At 45.5% G+C, this 12,243-nt stretch overlaps 1 protein-coding gene across 2 annotated transcripts in view; it reads right to left on the bottom strand.

Annotated features, from left to right (window-relative positions):
• The window catches only part of retreg1 (reticulophagy regulator 1), a 54,182-nt gene that overhangs the window by 13,266 nt on the left and 28,673 nt on the right, over nucleotides 1-12,243 (bottom strand). The window contains exons 8-9 of one of the 2 annotated variants that reach the window (XM_012853515.3): nucleotides 11,656-11,779; nucleotides 9,067-11,553 (exon numbers count right to left, since the gene is read on the bottom strand). The exons of the other annotated variant lie outside the window; for it this stretch is intronic. Of the exons in view, the coding sequence (XP_012708969.2) occupies nucleotides 11,042-11,553; nucleotides 11,656-11,779 (636 nt within the window). The 3' untranslated portion in view covers nucleotides 9,067-11,041. Of the gene's footprint in view, nucleotides 1-9,066; nucleotides 11,554-11,655; nucleotides 11,780-12,243 lie in introns of those variants that run through there. 2 annotated transcript variants of the gene reach the window in all.

A 12,243-nucleotide genomic window follows, 5' to 3' on the forward strand; every position in this document is an offset into this window, starting at 1 on the left:
GACTGAGGTGTTTCAGTCCTCCAGAACATCCAGGTAGATCAGAGCAGCAGTTCATGTTAACTTTCACAGTAGATATTATCTATCATATGTTATTGGAGCCCACACAGAAAATGTAATTAAGACCTTGAAAGAACCCAGTACATATATCCTATTAAAAAGTGTTATTTAAGATAAGATAACATTAGCTAATCCTTTATTTATCCCACGATGGGGAAATAAATAGGATTAAGGCAACAGGCAGTTGCACACAACAGAGACAAACTTACATAAGGTTGAAAGATATAGGAGGTGGATTAGGGAAAAAGCACTGAACATAACATTATTATTATTATTTAATTGTAATAATAAAATAAAAATCACAAAACCCGAAAGGTCTACAGTTTTATGATACATCAAGCTTAAGGACTGGCTAATATACAGCAGGTCAAAAAAGGCCATATTTTGGCTGCAGTGCTGTTCTCTGATGAAGAAAAGATCAACTAGTGCACTAAATTCAATATATGTGTAATGAATCACTTACCTGACTCCGCCAGATAGATTTGCTTCGCATATCCATCTGAAAAGTAATTTTGGGAAGGGGCGAAAATACTGGTTAGCTGATTGGCCTATGTTGGTGATAGACGGGCCAAATGAACCAATCAGATTCGTCGTCGCTCTGTTACGAGCGACGACGAAAACACAACCACAAGCCAAGCTACTCTTGCTGCTGCAGGTAAAGGCTCGTTGGCTCAGCAAAGAAATACTTTGTAATTCCGATAAAACTTGCTCGATAGCCACGCTAACGCTAGTTTCATCGGCTGAATACGCGCTTTCCGTTGCGTCACACCTCAACCCGCCTCAAAGCCAACGCTGATTGGACGTTCGTTTGGTGAACGGCTCCAAATTTTCTTTAACGGAGAGTAGCCAGACTGATCTGCGAGTGAAACCTTGAAAGCTCGCGAGATCAGGATGGTCTCACGAGGCTAATGAATCACGGCAGCGGACCCAGAATTCAGCCAGACCAGCAGAGGTTCTTAAAAAAGGGATTTATTTAACAAAAGGCAGAGCAATGCAAAAAGGACTGAATAATCAAAAAGACTAATAAAAAACATCCATAACTTCATAGGAACAGAAACTGACTGGTAACATGACAAAATAACTCTGGAAGGGAAAAACTTGGTCAAAATTCCAAAAACAAACATCATATCAGGATTGACTCACCCAAAAACATGACAAGACCAACAAGACGACCTGGCACTGATGTCTGGTCTCAACAGTATATATGGAGGTGGAGGCAGGTGAAACTGGTGAGAGGTGATTGCAGCAGGGGTGGAGTTAGGCAGGTGTGCAGAGTAAGTAATTAGACCAGACATCAGTGCTGAGGCTCAAAACAAGAACAGATCAGAAACCAAACCTAAAAAGCTGAGAGGACAAGTGGACAGAAACAAACTACACCAGACCTTATAAGAAACAAAACAATCCCGAAGTATAAAACTAAAACAGAAGATAAAGCCAAGACTAACACGGATGACCAAAACAGGATAAACTAACTGTAAACAAGCAAACAGGAACCTAGACAAGACAAAACTCAAAGCAGCCAGAGAACCTAAGGCAGGAGAGTAAACAAACCAAAACAGAACCTAGAATATTACAATATGGGTTCAAAATATCCAGTATAAAATACAGAGATTTCCAGGGCATGAAGTATACAGTTAAGTTGACTTTGTTTTGGTGTGTGTGTGTGTGTGTGTGTGTGTGTGTGTGTGTGTGTGTGTGTGTGTGTGTGTGTGTGTGTGTGTGTGTGTGTGTGTGTGTGTGTGTGTGTGTGGTGGCGGCAGGTGTGGAGGGGGGGCCCAAAAAGACAGCGTTGTCCCGGGCCCTGGCAAAGCTTTCAGCTGGCCTGGTTCTCGTCTACTACATGACAAAACGGGTGATTTAGAGCGTACTTTTAGTTTGTTTATTTTTGGAATCTAAACAATGCCTACGACTTGTTGTGCTCCCGGTTGCACAGAGAGGCATTCCAAATCGTGGGATGTACGTTTCTGTCGTTTACTGAAGGAGGGAGGACGAAGAAAGAAATTCATATTTTCAATGAAAAGAGCGCAGGCAGACACTCCCAATGGACTGGGGGAGCCATCATACTACGACAGAATTTGCAGTCTACACTTCATCTCCGGTAAATACAACTTAATTCTGCTCTAGTCATTGTTCTAGATAAATAGCGGCGGAGGGGAGGTGGCGATCGCTACACGGGCCGGAGAAGCGTAGCAGCAGCAGCCGCTGTCTGGAGCAACAGCCGCTTCCTGCTGCTCCAGACAGGACATCAGGCCTCCGACCTGACCACATGGTGCTGCAGAGCTAATGCTAGCCCGCCTACAACAAGCCAACAATTTCCCTCCTTCAACGCTCCTTCCATGAATGGCCAAACTGGACAGAACTGACATGAGACAAAGGACAGGTTTGGGCAGGAAGAGCTGAGGGTGAAGTTAAAAGGTTTATTGGGAAATGTTCTGTAAACCGTCGGACACATGGTGTTTAGAACAAAAGGGCTCACGCTAGCCTTAATGCTATTAGCCTCGCTAACATCCAGTCCCGGACATTTCAAACGGAGTTTGTTTTAAAACACAAAGCTTTTTTTGTTTACTCCGCCATCCTCCGATGGTGTTATGAGCCTTATCCCAGCATTACTACTGAATATTAATGTTGGTAAAGGCAATTTTGATAACTTTATGTTGTAACCTCTTAGCCACCGATTTGCTACAGCGACCCCAGACGCCCGGAGGGAGAATCGCATTAATAAACTCGGTCGTAAGGGTTTAAATGATTTTACTGGGCAAATCAGTAACCAGAATGTTATTTTCTCAAAATAATGTTCTGGCTAACTTGTGCTTTGCGTTGTGAATGAGTTGAAAGACATGTCAAATGTTGTTCTGAATTAGATAAGCTAATTTAACCACTGTCAGGGTGCGGTATGTGTGCTCCTGCTCTGAGTTTTTTGCACAGGTGGTGGTGGTGTCTGAGGGGGCCTGCCCCACACCTGCGGCTCGACATTGGCAGATTCCTCTGGCTTCTTAAGCAGCGCACAGACAGACGGAAGATGCCAGAGTCTTAAACTAGTCGTGGTACGACGTTTACTGTGAGTTTTTGCCTTCTCTGACTTTGGACTAATTTAGATCTCCTGTTTTTTGTCACAGTTTGGTGTGCATGGATGCACTCACCTGTCTTGGAGTTCTGAAGAGGATTGTGTACCAGTGGAGTTCTCTGCACAAGATTTTGCTCTGGCGTTCCCCCTCTCCCCTGGCATTACCAAGTCGGGCCTGAGGTTCCCCCTCCCAGATTCCACTGGCATCCACAAGCCTTCCGTACTCTGGTTAATCCGTCTGTTCGCTCCTGCCTGCTGTGGTTGTCTCGGATCTCTCGTCAGCTCCATCTGCCGCCCTCCAGCCACCACCCACCTACTAGAGTAGGCACACTCGTTCCCTAGGCACTTACTCTTCACTGGTTAGGTCTCTTTGACTAGTGGTAAGCAGCGCACGCTCTGGCAAATTCCTGGTTCTAGCTTTTGACTTATCATTCCCCTTCTTTTGCAGTCATCCCCGCCCCGACATTCAGGCCTCGTTCCAGGCTACTTATAGCTTCATTCTCCGTTCTGCATATTCCTTTAAAATAAACATCTTAAAACTGTGTGCTGGTCTCCCTTTCGTGTCTGCATGTGGGCTAAGCATTTGAAAAACCTGACAGAAGAAGGCTCTGGTCACCAAAGCCCAGCAGATGCGTTCAGGTGGCAGCTAGTCGCACAACAGGAACAAATGCAGTCTCTTGGTTTAGCCATAAACTCCACTCACAACCAGCTTCAGTTGGTAGCCGCGCAGCTTAGCCAGCTAACCAACTCCCTGACTTCCATGTTGTCTCAATCCGTCAATCAAGCTCCCGTCACCCCGCCTCCTGCCGATCAGAATGCAGATGTCTGACATCTGTCTCCGCCTCTCGAAGGTACGTCACCTTGCCCTGAGAGATTCTGCGGCGAAAGCGGGGATTGTGGTGGTTTCTTATTCCAGTGCAAACTAGTGTTTAATTGTTCACCTCAGCTTTATTCCTCCGATCAGATTAAGATTTCGTACGTTCTCCAGCTTCTGTCAGGCAGGGCTCTTATATGGACCGAGGCCCGTACGGGTCGTGTCAGCCCCCCCTCTTTGGGGGGCCTGGTCCGGGGGGCGTCTGGTCCGGGGGCGGGGCCGGGGGTCGGGCACAGGCAGTCGTATTGTTAAATTGTGGTGACCCCCCCCACTTGGGATTTTTGGATGTGAATGGTATGTGGGAATGTGTGTACAGCGTCCTTTTTTTTTGTGTGTCTGTGTGTGGCGAGTGGGGCACAAGGGAGGGATGGTGTGAATGAGTTTATTTTTTTTAATTTTTTTTCCCCAGGTTCGGGTCCGGTTCGCTCCATCTCCCAAGATCATCTCAAGTCTCCGATAGGTGCGTCCTGCCCTCCTCCGCTGCGTTGGCGGGCGCCTTGGCCCTCTGGCGCGTTGACGGTTCTCGGGTTTGGGGCGGGTTCCCGGGTGGGCGCCGGCCCATTCCCGGCGGTGACTTTGCGGGGCCTGGCCCCCCGGGGGGGCGGCCGGGGCCCCTGCCGCGGGGGCGGGGCGCCCCTGGGGCCTCTGGCCCCCAGGGCCCATGGCCAGGACCACTTCAGCGCGGCCGGCTGCCGGCGGAGCCCACGGGTTCGTCCCCGCGGCTCTTGGGGGCGTCAGCATTGCGGTGGCTGGGGGATTTTCTCGGGGTCGTCTCTCCTCTTTCCTCGGGGGGGGGGGGGGGGGGGGTGCAGATTTCCTGTGAAGGCCCCTCTCGGGCGCACTGCTTTGGGGGCCCCTTTGGGAGTCCGGGGTTACGGGTCCCCTGACTCCTGCCTCTGAGCTCGGGGAAGGTGGGTCTTCGGTTCTCCACAATCACTATCAAGCTATTTCCTTCTGGATAATTTTCACCTAAACTAGTGCACTCTCACAAACTCCCACAGGTGCTGGGTCCCAGGTATTAAATGTTCACTTATATACAGAAAGGCTATAATTTATTTATTTACTTTCTTTTACTTTCTTTATTAGGTATCATATTACACATGTCAGCTTAAATAATAATACATATGATTTAGCAATGGTATCAAGGTGTTACACGATTGTATCTGTTGCTTTATGTCTGTTGGTTGTGCTGTTCTTTTTGTGTCTCTTTCCAGGTGATGGAGCAGACAGAGGACGTTTTATCATTCTCTTCCTTTTATCTCTTCTTTCTTTCACCTCTTCTTTCTCTTTTTTTTCTCTTGTTTTTATTTTATTCTCCTACTTTCCCATTATAGTGTCCATATAATTTGAAATTCTCCCTGCAGGAATCACAATAAAGCTATTTACACGCACAAATCAAGCGGAGCATTATGGCGAAAGCTGTTTGCTCCACTTGTGAAAGTAAAATCTGTCGAGCTCTATTTGGCATTAAGATATCAATTTTTATTGCCACATTGCTAGACAGGACACTGGGGGAAAAAAAAAAAAAAGATGGGCCGAGGCCCAATTTCCTGACTGTCAGTCTTTTGATTGTTCTTTTTCACAATTTATCACAGAGTTTAGGACCGTTTTTTCAGCAGAATCTAATTCAGTTCAACAGTCTCGTAATCTACTAGCTTTAAGACAATGGGGTCGCCGTGTTTCCAATTTTTCAGTCGAGTTTCGTACTTTGGCTGCCTCCGCAGAGTAGCCGGATAAGCCGTTCTTTTCTGCACTTGATGAGTTATTAAGGGACGAATTAGGGAGGAACCTGATTCCTTCGAGAAATTGGTCGCTTTAGTCGTCCGCCTGGACACGCAATTACGGAGCCGTAATCGGGGCAGTTCAGACAGGACCGTGCGACCTGCGAGTTTCCCCTCAATTAATAGAGGGTCGCAACGACAGGTTGAGGCTTCACCGTCGCCTCCAGAACCTATGCAGCTGGGTCAGGTTCACTTAACTTCTAAGGAACGCTGACTTCGCTTCTTGGGAAATTTGTGCCTTTATTGTGGAGGCAAAGGGCATTTTGTTAAAGAGTGTCCCACTCGGCCAAAAGAGCTGGTCTGCCGCCTGTGATGGGGGGTTCGGCGGACGTGACTAGGACTACTCCCCACAAAGAAGAGTTTAATCAGGTTGGATCTCGGTTTTGTTTGCCCGTCTCGTTAAATTTTAATCAGGACGGTTTAGATGTTTTGGCTTTAGTGGATTCTGGTTCAGATTTTAACTTGATTGATCAGAACTTAGTTGCTCAGCTTCGTGTTCCCACCGAAAGATTACCTGAAGCATTACAGGTTTCGGCTTTAGATGGTCAGAAGTTGACCAGGATTACTCATCGGACCAAGCTGTTAGAAGTGATCGTTTCTGGTAACCACAGTGAACAGCTATCTTTTTTTGTGTTTCCTCTTAAGCGCTTTCTGGTGGTATTAGGTTGGGCGTGGTTAACAACCCATAATCCACAGATCAATTGGGCTGAATCCCGGCTAGAATCATGGTCTCCTGCTTGTCATTCACGGTGTTTGCAATCTGCTCGTCCGGTTTCTCGTCATCCTTCCTCCACGCCTCCTTTAGAGGATAAAATAGATCTTTCACGGATTCCTCAAGATTATCATGATCTACGGTTAGTATTCAGTAAGAGTCAGGCTAGTTCACTCCCACCTCATCGACTTTATGATTGTGCTATAGACTTGTTACCCGAAGCTCCCATGCCGACTTGTTGCCTCTATAATATCTCGAGGTCTGAACGTCAAGCACTCGAAGAATACATCAGCGAGTCGCTGTCGACGGGGTTGATTAGACCATCCTCCTCGCCTTTAGGTGCCGGCTTCTTTTTCGTAGGAAAGAAGGATGGTTCTCTCAGGCCCTGTATTGATTATCGTGGGTTAAACCAGATAACAATAAAGAATAAATATCCTCTCCCTCTTCTCTCTTCGGCTCTCGAACCAGTTCAAAACGCAACCATATTTACCAAACTTGATTTGCGCAACGCCTACCACTTAGTGCGAATCAGACAAGGGGATGAGTGAAAGACCGCTTTTAAGACACCATTAGGGCACTTTGAATACTTAGTGATGCCATTTGGTTTGTGTAACGCCCCGGCAGTTTTTCAAGCCCTAGTCAATGACGTCCTAAGGGACTCTCTGAATGTTTTTGTTTTCGTCTATCTTGACGATATTCTTATTTACTCTAGAGACCTTGAACAGCACAAATATCATGTCTGCCTCGTCTTGCAACGACTACTAGAGAATCGCCTTTTCCTGAAGGCCGAAAAGTGTGATTTTCATCAGCCCTCGGTTACTTTTCTTGGTCCTATCTTAGAAGGGGGTCAGGTCAGGTCAGATCTGAGCCCGAGAAGGTGAAGGCCATGGTAGAATGGCCAGTCCCAGAATCTAGGAAGCAACTTCAGCATTTTCTTGGCTTCGCCAATTTCTTTCGTAGATTTATTAGAAATTATAGCAAGGTAGCTTCACCTTTACACGCCCTTATGTCTTCCAAGGTTCTATTCATTTGGGGACCAGAGGCTGAAACAGCTTTTAACCGGCTGAAGTCTCAGTTTTCACAGGCGCCCTTTCTTATCCATCCCGACCCCTGTAAACAGTTCACTCTTGAGATCGATGCCTCTAATACAGGGGTAGGTGCGGTACTTTCTCAATTATCTGACTCGGACAATAGACTTCATCCCTGTGCTTTCTTTTCGCAACGCCTTTCCCCAGCCGAGGGTAATTATGATGTGGGTGACCGAGAACTATTAGCCATCAAGTTGGTGCTAGAGGAGTGGCGGCACTGGCTTGAGGGATCTGAGCAGCCCATCATCATATGGACTGACCATAAGAACCTCGCCTACCTACAGTCAGCTCATCGCCTTAACTTCCGTCAAGCCCGGTGGTCATTGTTCTTTTCGAGATATAATCTCTCTATAACCTTCAGGCCCGGATCCAGGAATGTCAAGCCCGATGCTCTCTCTTGCCAGTTTTCTCCTCACGAGTTAGAGGGGGAGCCCGAGCGGATATTATCCCCCTCCTGCTCTATCAGAGCGATACAGTGGGGCTTAGAGGACAGTTCTCCTCCCATCCAGGGATCTATAGAACTCAGTCTCAGGTTTCTCGGCATTTTTGGTGGCCCTCATGGACTAAAGACATCAGAGACTATGTTTTAGCTTGCCCAGTTTGTGCTCGCAATAAGCCTTCGAACCGGCCGCCCTACGGCCTATTGAATCCTCTGCCGATCCCCAAGCGTCCATGGTCCCACATCGCCGTAGATTTCGTCACGGGCCTACCCGTGCTGCTCACGTGCTGCTTCCTGTCAGACAAAAAGTCTGTGATCCATCTGCAGGTGGATCACCGAATTATTCTGATATTGACCAACCACTTTTGTTTTGTCTTTTGTTCGATTTTGTGTGTGAATAGTTCCTTACCTTAGGTTCTTTTTTTATCTTCATTTTGCTTGGTAGTTTAGTGAAGTTTCACTAGCCTAGTAGAGAGGATTTGTTAATCGAAATATTTTGTTAATCCAGATAAACAGCATTACATAGTGATGTTCTCTGGATGTTCATTCTATTTCTGTTATTAAATTCTTGGACTTGAAAAGAAGTTGTCACTCCTTTATTCTATGTGTGTGCAGGTTTTGCTGTTAAAAGATCGCTAGTGCTCGAATTCATCCCTTTCAACCATTGTCTTGATATCAGCTTAAGAGCTGATTATCACCAGACAATACTCAGACAGAGGGTTATTTAATACATATTAAATAACTTTAAACAGTGCATAATTGCACAACACTTATAAGGTGAATTAATTCAAATAAATCAAGATAATGTTATAAATATAGAAAGTGAGTACAATTGTTTTTATCAAACTTGGTTTATTTTATTTTTTCCAACATAAATCACATTCAGTATTTTGAATTTCTCTCTACATCCTCATTCTGCTCATTCACACCCCACACGATCTGCATCATTCAGAGCCACAAAAAGTGATTCAGAAAGATCTCATCACTCCCTCCTGAGTTCCTTCGACATGCAATGAGCCACAAGAAATCCACAAGCTGGAGGCACTAAAAGATCCTCAGTCGGATGTTTATGTGTTTAGATATTCATGCATATTATTTTGAGACCAGCTGCTGAATAAATGACAAAAAAAAGCAACAGAAACGTTTGAAGATTAAACCAAGGAACACAATAGATTCTAAAACAGGAAGTAAAATAAAAATCAGCTTCTTTTAACCTTCGTCATCAATGATCCAGCCATGAACAATTTAATCATCTCAGCAGTAAAAAAAATTAACTATGCAGTAATTGTCATTAACTCATTCACGTCTTTAGATTTTCAGGGGAATTCAGTTGAAAGCATTAACCCCAATTTCAGTTGATTGTTGAATGCTTGGATTGGATCTCTGTAAGCAAGCTTCTGTGCAGAGATAATGAGTAGTCAGTATCCTACCTGCATTAATGAAAAACAACTTTGGATGGTACAAGCAAGATTACAGCTAGGTAGGCCTCCTTCAAACCAGATTAAAACCTCGTTATGCAAGTAAACATTAGCCAGAACATGGATGATGGTTACAGGGCCTTGTTAAGGTCTTCTGGTGCATATAAGGAGTGCTCTGCACTCTCCATTATACAGAGAAAGAGCTCTCTAACTGGTTTGAGCACACAGAGATGTTCCCTGTTGGGGTTGCTGTTCATTACCACTGAGCGGTGCAACGAGGTCCAGGATAAAACATGGGGACATTGTGGCAGGGTATCCACAGTGTGAGGTTAGGTCACACCTGCATGGCTTGGTCGTCCGCAGACATGAAGCAAACCTGGACACAATGGCCTCATGTTAAAGCGCCAGCCTCATCAGACCAACTCTGCTGGCTGTCATTGCTCTAGTTAAATCCTTGTGTCCATATTGGCAATGAACAAGCCACAACCTTTATGGCAATAAATAGCCCCACCAAGCTCATACCTCATGCACAGGAAAATTGCTGTTTGCTGAGTTCCCAGCTTGGAAGCAGCACCCACACCTCCAAATTGTAACAAAGTGTCCGCTGCACTGAATTCTGGGAGACACATGGAAGTTCTGGCTTAAAATGCAAGCTACACTTGCTATATTTGTCAGCCTGTCAAAGACAAACCCACAGTATCATTATTAGAGTTAAGGGTTCATGAGGAGAAGGATCAAGAAAACGCATGAAATGGAGTTTATAATGCAGTTATAATGCAATATCGTAACTATTAGTACTGCAGCACAACTCATTAACACTAACCCCAGACTTTAAAGCTTCAGTGTGACTGGCAGAGAAAGATTAATGAATAAAATGTTGATGTTGGGTGTATTATTTCTTCTGACCGTTGCACTGGGTTAAAACTATTCAGCAGGATGAGATGTTCAGCAGCCCACATTCACTGCACAGAAAATCTGCTGTAACTGCTGAAAATACTGAAGGTGTTCCCCCACTACAGCAGGGCTTAAACTGACGGTGGAGGAACAGAAACCTTTATCTGAATGCAGGAGTGACATGTGTAACAGAGGTGATGACGTGAAAGGGGCATAAGAACAGGACCCACACTAACACCCATATCTACCATTTTTATATGACTTCTGTCCCTTAAAACCTAATAATCTCTTTGATAAAATTTTACAAATACTCTAATTGATTGGCCAGTTATTTACATAAAAGTCCACGGACCGAACTTTAAGTTTTGTTCATCATAGAAATCTATGATAATTAACCGACCGATCAAAGGCTTGCCAGTCCTTTCTTCATCCAGGCTGAGCTTTACTGCACAGATATAAAACTATAGGTTAGATGACAGGAAAGTCCTGTTGCTTTCAGATCGTGATCAGATCAACGTATCCTGACTAAAGTGGGTTAACATCAAGCTCCATATTTCTTGAAACTGATCGGTTTCAAATGTAAATGTTAGCTCTTAAAGATACAAATGGTAACATTGTCTCCTGAAAAAGAAGCAAAACGTGACAGAAACTCCCTATCTCCTCTGTGAATGTCCTCTGTGACCATCTACCCTCCTCTGCCAAACTCTTCAGGAATCAGTGGCGCCTGAGGAGCTTAGAGAAGAATCCAGAAGAGGCTGCTTTGTCGGTCTTGGCCTGTTCCTCTTCTTTGGGCTTTGTCTTCTCCTCTACGAGCCCCAGCTCCCCCTCCAGTTGCTCCAGCTCGGACTGGTCTAACAGCTCAAAGTCTTCCACCTCGCTGTCGGACTCCTCGGCAAGCTCCAGCAACCGGGTCGGATCTGGAGGCCTTGACCGCTCGTGGTCTTCGCTTGGCGCCATGAACCCGACTGCTGCTTCTATTCTCTCCTGGATGGCGGCGGTGACGGCGGCGGTGATGGCGTCGCCTGCCATCTTGTTGACCAGCTCCAGGGTCCTGTCGGCTGGCTGGTCTTTGTGTGGGGAAGGAGGGGGTTGTTTTGATTTGGCTTGTTGAGGTGGAGGTAAGGACAGGTCAAGGCTAAGGTCGTCGTCATCATTGGTGGTTGTGCCGTTATCAAGGGAAGGGAATTCTGGGAGACCAGCAGTGAACAATTCTTCTTTATCGAGATCTGAAGGAAACAGTGTTGGACCGAGACATGATTAAGAAGCAAAGATTAAGGAATTAGCAAAAGATAAACTGGTTTATTCTGGGATAAATCTGTTATTCTGACCTTCTGAGTTCTCCGTCTGTGGAGTGTGTCCCTCTGACAGGTTGAAGGTGCCGTTATCCGTCCATGTCACGTCAGAAACCTCTGTGTCTGACACAGACATGTCTTTACACACTGTAGAGTCAAGCTAGAAGGCCAAAGACATGTGGAAATGTTACCTTTCATAGTAAAAAGCAGGATCAAGCTGCTCAAAGAGCTGGGCTAACATTTGGAACAACAAGGTCAAATGTAGAACGTTACACCTGAACGTTTCCTCTGACATCTCTAGACCCCCACCTGTTAGACACCCACAAGACACCCGGTCATAACTTTATTGCTGTGACTGAACTTTTCTGTGAATTTGTGACTTGTGCTGTCAACTTTGTGTACTTTTGTTGCTCTACTTTCTGATAGAAAGTACACCTGGCTCAGTGTGTCTGTGTTTTGCTGTGCCTCTGTCCTTAATAGTGATTCAATTAACTTTGCAAACTCTTTCCGTGCTTTTTTATTTTGTGATTTAATGATAACTCCTTTCTGCACCATGGTCACCTGTACTTCTTTGTTGCTGTTAAAACTGAGTCATTCCTCCCCACTGTCGCTACATGCTTGCTC

The sequence above is a fragment of the Fundulus heteroclitus genome, unplaced genomic scaffold (genome assembly GCF_011125445.2).
Source record: "Fundulus heteroclitus isolate FHET01 unplaced genomic scaffold, MU-UCD_Fhet_4.1 scaffold_42, whole genome shotgun sequence".
Classification (NCBI taxonomy): Eukaryota; Metazoa; Chordata; class Actinopteri; order Cyprinodontiformes; family Fundulidae; genus Fundulus; species Fundulus heteroclitus.